Raw genomic sequence first — 9657 nt, forward strand, 5'->3', positions numbered from 1 at the left:
ACTTATTTTCAACCATGTCTTTATCTACTTTATTGTGAACCAAGGCTGCTGGCTATGACAGCAGCCTACAATCTAACTGATGAGATATGATTCAGGTAGGTGGACTTCATGGTCAGTAACAAATTAGCTGGACCACCAGGTTCAAAGTGTAGTACAACTGCATAAAGTCCAGCTGTCAGCCACATAGTAGCTTTCTTTCAGGGTACACTGAGGAAAATAGTACCTTTATTAATGAATGAGCTGCACAATCAATACATTTTTGCATAATACACAGCAAATTCTGTGTGTGCAACAAGATGAAGAGGAGTCAACCCTTCAGTAAATCTCTGGAGGAGAGGGGTGATGTGTCAGTGGATGCTGGCAGCCTGAAGGAATGGGCTGGCAGAACATTAAACACTGTTCAAAAACAAATTAAAATTTTGGATCCCCAGTGAAAAATTCCTATGTATCAGAACAGGTTGAAGGCTGATTGGACAGGAAGAAGCTTTACCTATGGGGGCAAGAAGTTTCAATAGGCTGCCTTGGCAGTACAGGAATCCAACCTCATCATCTTCTCCAAGCCCCCAAAAGGAAGTTGCAGCGAGGTGCGGGCTGGTCTCTTCTCACAAGTAACAAGTGATAGGATGAGAGAAGATGGCCTCAAGTTGTGCCAGGGCGGCTTAGACTAGAGATAATTAAAAGTCTTGATGTGACATTTAGGGACACGGTTTAGTGATGGACTTGGCAGTGTTTGGTTTACTGTCAGACTCAATCTCAGCAGTCTTTTCCAACCTAAACAAAACTATGATTCTCCTTTTCTCCTGAGTACAGCAACTCTTTCATGATGAGAAATTTGGAATCAGATGGAGTCAGGAATTGGAAGCCCAGAACAGCCAATATGGAAACCCAGTTTCTCCAGAAGCAAGCCATCTAAAAGGCAGATCTTGTATAATTTCCTTATAGGAACTGAATCCTCACTAGGATCTAGCCTTTTATTCCTATACAGAGATTACATAAAATACTAGATAATTTTTTTTTAATTGGAAAATCTTATTTGAATGTTTGGCAGGACTCTTGTACAGAGAAACAAGTAGATCATCTGTGGGCCACAAAAATCAGCTAGGGTCATATCCTGAACTTAACTGAAGATCTGTAAAATCATGGACTTAAACTAGACCCACATTCCCCAGCTGCAAATCAACCTCTGTTGAACAAATAAGCCTGCTACAGGGTGTTATATCTTCCCCAGAAAAGCAAGCACACTTACACAGGATATTTGATATAAATCCATCATTATGCCTTTGATCAACTAAACAGAATGTCTCGCCCACCTCAGAGAAGCTGAGGGCTGGGTATTTATCTCCCCCAGGAGACAAAAAATGCACTCTTTTCCAAGCTATATGATACCTGACTTTGGTAACTACTCATGCCTGGTGAGAACTCAGGGATTACATAGGACAGAAGCTTAAGGCAGAAAGAAGTCTTTAAACTTTGAGAGCTACTTTTGGGACACTGTCTTGATCTTAGATGATATAGCATCTACCATGTTACTTATGATAATTCTACAGCCCAAGGAGTTCCAGTCTCAGCATGAACACAGAAGATAGGTTTCAAATGCACTTATTTCCATACTGACTTTTTTTTACTTTCTCCCTTTTCTAACTGCTAAATTCACATTGCAGACATGGCAGCTACATCAGTAAAAGCTAGATGTGAACAAATACTATCACTAATCATGTTACTAAAATACAAATTTTGATGACTAGAGGAGTAATTTGTATTCATGATATTTTTAATTGCATTGACTGATTGTGACTAGATTCATTAGGCAAGAATTTAGCTCAAATCTATATTCAGGCTACTGGTCAGAACCATGAGGAAGGTCATGATATCTGGAAATGTCCAAAGCATTTACCCAAACTTACCCATCCACCGAAAAATGCTTTCCTATCTTAACCCTGTCAGATTAGGCAACTCCTTGCCTGCCTATCTGATTTTTAAGGCTCTGGCCACTCTTTTAGGGAGGGTCTATATTAAAATCATCTAGAGATGGTTTTAATTCAAAAAAAAGACAATTGTCTTCCTGAAAGGATATATAATCAGGTCCTCTAATTTTTGAAATAACTTCCTGACCACTAAGTTGATCTATGTTGTGAGACAGAGAAGCTATATCTGTATAAAAATTTATTTAATAGCCGTGGCTATTTTATTGCCACAACTTTCTAGCCTAGTGGTTTGGTCACATTTGAACAGCAAGAAAGTTGCATTCCAATACCTATTTTTGGAAACATGTAAGTAATTTATATTAAGTTTTAATTAGAAAGAGTCTGCAACATATTTCTCCCCTTTTTCTTAGAGTATATGACAGATTCAGCACTTTTCTTTCTGTGCTGTAATGAGTATCAGGAGACAGGTGACTACACATCTAGGTAGACTGAGAAGGGGCTAGAGCCCAAACAAAACACAGTGAGGGCACAAGCATTAGCTAATAACTATCACATGAACATTCCTATGCCAGGAATATACCTGTGCTTGTCAATTTTTCCCTGTTGATACTTCAAAAGACCTCAGCAATTCTCCTCCATCTCAAAACAAATATCCATTACTGCAGTCTTTTCAGAGAAGAGTGGATTTATGAAAATGTATGTTGGTGAAGCGTTGAAATTATGGATAAATTCAGACTGCATCCAACACATAATTTCAGCTAGAAAATGTGAAAAATACAGGATTTTTTCCCCCAAATATAATTGTAAAGGTTATACTGTTACTTCATTTAACAACATTTTCTTTTTTATCATAAAAGTCTGATTGAAAATTAAGCTAATTTTACAGGAAAGGAAATACAAAGTGCTAAGAGGGAACTTTATTCACATATATGAGAACCAAACCAAGTGAATTAAGGTTGAAATAAATATGTCTAACTAATTCAGGACGAGGGTGTTTTGTTTACTGTACTAAATCAAAAATACTCAAAAAGTCAAATCACGACTTGACCAAACTTTTGCCTATGACACTTCACAGCAAAATGCATGATTTGACCAGATTCAGCACACACTCATGGATTGGTGAAAAGGCCAAACCACAGCAGTAGGACAGACAGTCTTTGCTAATGATCTAATTCTCACAGCCACAGTATAAGCCAGAACTGGGATTTATTTATTTCTTCTCAAAAAGAAAGTCCTGAGTATACAGAGAACAGCAGAACTGGAAGAAAAGCATTTTCTTCTATTTTGTTCAGCTATTGTTGAATAGTTATGCTCAGGTGGTGTTTTCTTTTTAAAAATTATATTTAGAACACAAAGCCATGAAATGTTTAATACCATTCTGGAAAACTGATTTGTACAGAGTTTAGTTACATTTATTATTTAACAAGTGAATGGCAAAACTTACTTAAAGTTCCTCAGAGCATTTCAGATATTAGCAGGCTTTATAGAGATAAGAATAACAGGATTACTAGGGATGCCAATACTATACAGCAGAATTAAAAGCTACAATTAATATGGCTATTACTATCACTTTAGAACTATGCTACAATCTATTATGCTTTCTTAGCAAGTTAATGAAAATCTTTGTCCCACACACAAAGGATCTGCAGTATAATAAAGTTATTAATAAAAGTAATTAAACCTTTAAGAATAAAAAAGGATCACTGGCAAAAAAAAAGGTAAATGCAATTCACTTACTCAACAATCATACTATTTTTTTGTAAACAATACAAATTTTTAAAAGGCCTATCACTTCATGCTGTACACAGATCTTTTGAAAAATATCGGTGCATGTATTTCTCTGAACGTCTAAATCAGTTTTTAAAAACAAAATTTTGCTTAAAAACTGCAACAGGAATGTAACTACAGCAACTAAAAAACACCAAGTGCTATTTCAGGAATAACAAGTAAGGTATACAAGCTTTGAAAAATTTCTGCTGCCAACAGACGTTGTTTTTCTTTTATTGTGGCTTAATACAGTTTCATAATTCCCTTGGCTTTAAGACCAATGACTTTTTGAAGTGTAAAATGTATCTGATTCCTCTTACCTTATGCTGAAGGACAGATTGATTTGTTAGGCGTTTCGGTTTTTTCACATATTAAAAACTAAGCAATAAGGCACAATGTGGAGGAGTGATTATCTGATGATAATCCCAGCATCCTGAAATTGCTTTATTGCAAATATAAATATATTTTAGATTTTTCACTGGATATTAAGGGCATTAGCATGCCCATAGAGTTTAATCTTCCCCTTCAGAATATTAAATTCATAAGGCTTTTTTTTTCTAAGTTATTTTTTAATGTGCAAGACAGGACTTCATATACTCAAGAAATACTGTAATTGGCTGGTGCATACTCCACTGGGGAGATTAATTTACAAGCACTGTACAGTTCTGCTAAAACTACTTCTCAACATTTTAAAATGCCAATAGTATATTTTCCCAGCCCTGTAAACACATTTTGATACACAATATAAACTTTAATGGTAGTTTTAAGACACCTCTGGGGGTATGGTTATTTAAGCAATAAGACACAGTGGGGTGTGAATTATGGTATAATAATTCCCTACCAACTGCATTGTTAGGCAAAGGCCAAAGGCCAAGAGACCAATGAACACACTAGGTGTGAATTATGACATCATAAGTCACACTCTGGAGTGTCTTACTGCCATTTGAGAAGTATTTAAAACATGTTTTAAAGCAAGTACTTTATTCCTATAGTACTGTACTTTAATGGAATATCATGAAAAAGCTTTCCAAGCAAAAAAGTTAGCCATTATGTAACCTGGAATTAAAAACAAAATCGAAACAAAAAGTCTTCTAAGTTTGTCATATTGCACTGTGGTGACACGCTTTAAAGAACAGCCCCAGAAAATATACGTCTTACCCAAGTTTGCAAAAAATAACACGAAGGCCTTCTGCACAGGGGATTGTAATCTGCTTTGCTCTTTGTCTGTAGAATCAGATTGCCAGAAACAGGGGTGTACTGACTTCTCCCATGTAACTGTGTTGATGAAACTGCTAGAAAATCTACACACTTTTTTTTGACACTTGTTCATAGTGCCGTAATAGGGCACGATATGGATTCGAATGAGTAGCAAAGAAGTTCCTTAAGACTCATCTGAGCTCCTGCAGTCGAGCTCCTGAGGCTGCTCACAGTTCTAACCCAACTTAGAACAATGTATATTTATACTGTTTCCCATTTTAAACTCCACTTGACAAATGTAATTCCTCCCCTCTGGGTACTCCTGCATTCCAAGTGCAGCAATGACAACAGTGTCATCTGCAGATACACAAGCTCACCTCACAAATAGCTAAGTGACTGGGAGCAAGCTCACTGCAGCAGCAGGGGGTTTGGCATGATCTACACTGGCCTCTCAGTCCGTTTTTACGGCTTGTCTTAAATTTCCAGGCTGCTGTGGGTTGATTGGTACCAGTGGTGAGCCAGCTAGGGAGCATTGGGGTTAGCAATATGCTAGAGCTTATGAGAGGGCAGCTTGCCAGGCCCTTTGGGAGTGATAAGCCTCAGGGCATGTCTGCACATCTCGCTGCACTGAGGTGCTCAGCACTGCTAGGATGGCTGGGTACGTGTTGCTGTGGCTACGGACAGGGATGCTGTGCCATGTAGGGATAACAACCTGCATCCTGGAAGCAAAATAGCTGCAAGGTCAGGTTAATTGGCTCTCCTGCATCCAGTTCTGGAGCTGTTTCATTTTGCACTCACAGAGGGATCTCTGTGTGTCCCTGGTTATCTGAGCAAAAACCAGAAGCCTCAGTTCTTCCAGGCACAGCCTCAGTCTGACCTAATTGTGTAGCAGGTGAGAGTTTTTTCTGCATAACCTCACTCACAGGGGTTACCTGCGCCTCCTGGGTAAAGTCATTATCTGTGGCCATTTACATCAGTCAAAGGTAAGATTTGGAATCTAGAGTTCCTCATTCTCCACGAAATAGAAATGGATAATTTTACATAGAGGACTTCTGTGAAGCTAACAGTAGTAACAAGGTAAAGTTCTGAGCTAACTTGGTGTCTCCCCTTGCTTGTCCACTCAAACTGTCTGTTTTAATCTTCAGAAAGAGAAAGTGCTTAATTCTGCCTACAGCTTGATGATACTCTCAGGGACAATTTGAGTTTTGCTGCTTCTTGTATTAACAAACAAGCAAGTATGTGATTGCTTTTTGCTATTCAGCTTGCTTGAAACTTCTGTCAAACATGATGAAAAAAGCTACATCCTTATGGATTTTTCTTCCTTTTCCAATAATTTCCAACCAAGAGTGAACACACCATTTTAGACTTAGCTTATATTTGAAAATATTTGTTTCATATCCACTTGCAAAACTGGAAACACTTTTTCCTGGATCTCAATAGTAATGGGACAAACAACCAAGAAAAGGGTTCCACACTAGCTCTACATACTCCAAGAACTTAAAATAAGTAAGCCCTGGAAAAGTAATTTTAGACATATATAAATTACACCTTTTAGTGGCAAAGCAGTATTTCAAAGACTGCTGGGCAATAACTAACAAGTTCCCAGCAGTATGTTTTTCATAAATTAACATTACTGCTCAGAACTCATGTACGCTAACTAGAATGCTGCCATTTCTGAGACCATTTCATTACATGAAATTTGAAGTATAAATGCATCACTGTGCTACCATAATAAGGACATAATACTTTGATATACCCATCTCTGCAAAGCCTTCTGGCTTGTAACAGTAAATCACAGACCTATTTTTCATACCTCATTACCATTATGTATCTTTCCACTGACACCTGACCTTTTGCATAATCAGGTATGAATTTCAAACCACACTTATAATCTAAATGAATGCCTCATTATTTAACATAACCCAGAATGAAATAAGATTTGAGATGTAACTTCAAAATTCACAGTTCACACCTTCAGAAATGCAGGTCCATCAAAAAGAAGTAATGGTCTCTAATTCATTGCTGTGAACAGCACCAAATAACTCCTGCACATAGGAGCTTTGCAAGAATTTCAGGATTGGATTTTAGAAAGGATATTGCCAGTTCTGAGAAAAATAACACAGTGTTGAAACTGTTTGATATGTTGTTAAAGATAATCTATGAAGGAAAAATGCAAGTACTGAATTTATTACCTGTATTTTGAAGAAAGAACGACAGCACCAATTGCATGAAGTTATAAAACACCAGAAATAAACATGTAAATAGTCTCCATGGAACACAGACATCGACAAAGAAATATATATATACATGTATACATGTAATATAACAAACCCATTCATTAGGGAACAAGAAACATATTTTTGTACTGTATAAAACAGCTGTACAGTGTGCACACAGACTCTCCTGATCTCTCCAAAATGTCTGTCAGTCACTTCTCCCCATCATCATTTGCTTAACGTAGTTTCTTCATTGTCCATGGGAGAACTCCAAGTGATGGTTCTGTACTTTTAAACTAAGTACTTGTAGTGCAGTTTGTCTCCATATATATATATATATATATATACACATGCATACATATATATACTTGCTGGTGCACACATACATGTATGCATGTATATATATGGGAAGAACAAACACACACACGTACCCACACACACACGTGACAGATCTAAACAGCTCCTCCATCCTGTGCTATTGAATTAGTGCTTGTAAAAAATCCCTGCACGTTTTGTGAAGGGAAGAAAACTTGCTGATTGTGCAGATTGAAGTCGTTAGATGGTTCCATTCCTAACAGTCTGCAAACACACATCTCAATCATATGGTGGTATCCCATATGCCTGAAGAGAGTCTGTTGCAGGAGGTATCTTCTACCTTCTTCAGCAGCGTCGGCTTCTTACAAGGGGGTGGAGGTGGGGCTGTGATCCTTTGCTCAGTGTTGTGCAATATTTGCTGCCAGTCTTCTCTCTCTTCACACAGCTTTCTCCTCCAATCTAGAAGCTCTTGTAGAGCCACACTCTCATTCTCGGAAAGTCTAAGCTGATGAATAACCTGTGAGAAGAAATAATAATAACAATAACAATAAAGGTGGATAAAGAAAACAGATCAAATAAGCCTGTTAATAATTTGAAGCAAACTTGTGCTCCAAAAAGGTTTTAAACTCTTTACACTGAAAATAAAGAACATTAGAGATTTAGAATTGCCTTATTGCAATCTCACGTCTGAAAGTCACAGAGTCTGAAGTCACAATGTCTGAAGTCACAATGTCTGAAGTTGTATGAAGAAACAACAGAAAAATCTCCCGTGTCATCAAAGGGTACACAGACACAATTCTCTAAAACACACAAAGCAGACTGCCTACAGCTGCTGCAGGAGTAGCAAGATTTTTTCTCTAAATGTAAATATCCAAATAGCCATAACCAAGAAACCATAACCTTTGTTGCATTTTAGAATCAGTAAAGCTACTTGTCAGAGAAAGGTGTTATCCTCAGCACCAGGGGCCAGTCCCTGTCCTCCTCCAGAGTATACATTAACAACTTTAACTGTAGTTTCAGTTGGCCTGAATCTATTTATAAACTCATTCTGAAGTAGCCATAGTGCTGTACAAGATTCATAATCCACCTAGAAAAAACTCTTCCCTTCTATTTAACTCTTCTATTGAAGTGATTATTTATTTTGTTCAAGTCAGTCTGAAGGCCTCATGGCAGCACAAGTCCATGAAGCACTGAAGTCCATCTCGCCATCCTTTAAGACTTACCTGACACCTATGCAGTATGGCAGCCCCTAGAGCAAATACTGAGATCTCATGGCTTGGGAACATTCTGTAGCAGGAGAGGCTTAACTAGAAAATATGAAACAAGCCCATCATAACATCTAATAGCCCATTCCCTTATCCTGTTACCTTCTTTTTTAAGAAGCCTGCAGGAGCACCTGTAAGAAGCACCAATGGCAGGACTAAAATGCCCACATTTCACCTCACCTCACGTTAAGGTTGCATTTCTACTTGTGATAATGAGGGGCAGCTGCATGTTAGTTATGAAAAAGGAAATGTTGTGCAGTGCTCATGACACACCCCACACATGCTTAGACCCAGTTGCAAGGAAAGCTGAGTGACAGGAAGGACATTTTTCTCACTGATAGACAATGTGGTTCCTGGGGCAGAAGAACTACCTGAGGGCTACTCCTGTGGCTCCTGCTCTTCCTTCATGGAACAGCAAGTGGCTGGGTACAGAGGCTTACCAGGCTTTACACTGCTACTTCAAATGTGTCCTGTGCAAGTCAGACCTTTCATATGCACACGCTGTCAGAAAAAGAATGAGCCCTTACATGGGTGTGCCTGAATATGTCCAGGGAATTTGCTTAATTTCTGGCTGATATTTGATTTTTGATATTTCAAAGAAAAATGCATTAACCTATAATATGTCTTAATAACACGTATAATAAAGTACAGTTTAGAGTTCTGATTTAAAAAAAAAAAAAAGAAAAATGAAAATGTTTGAAAGACTTCATTAAAGTGTATCTCAATTGCATATCACCTTAAAATTAAAAACCTCTTTGCTTTTATATTTACACAAAATGCATCAGGGGATCTCAGCAACTCAGATGAAAATGAAACATGCCTTGCTAGAGGGATATCAGAGAAATGAAACACATCTTGCTAGAGGGATATCAGAGAAAAAACATTCTACCTTTTCTTTTTTTCAGTGGCTTATAGAAGACTAGAAGACATAAGTTTTCACATGGAAACAACTTGACAGGTCAGGTGACTGTA

General features: G+C 37.8%; 1 protein-coding gene across 1 annotated transcript in view; it reads right to left on the minus strand.

Moving 5' to 3' along the window:
- Positions 1–7069: 7069 nt before the first annotated feature.
- Positions 7070–9657, minus strand: part of MYO16 (myosin XVI) — a 359373-nt gene continuing 356785 nt past the window's right edge. Inside the window, exon 35 of the mRNA XM_063392794.1 lies at positions 7070–7937. Coding sequence (XP_063248864.1) covers positions 7704–7937 — 234 coding nt within the window. The 3' untranslated portion in view covers positions 7070–7703. The remainder of the gene's footprint in view (positions 7938–9657) is intronic.

This window comes from Prinia subflava, chromosome 3 (assembly GCF_021018805.1).
Source record: "Prinia subflava isolate CZ2003 ecotype Zambia chromosome 3, Cam_Psub_1.2, whole genome shotgun sequence".
NCBI classification, from domain to species: domain Eukaryota; kingdom Metazoa; phylum Chordata; class Aves; order Passeriformes; family Cisticolidae; genus Prinia; species Prinia subflava.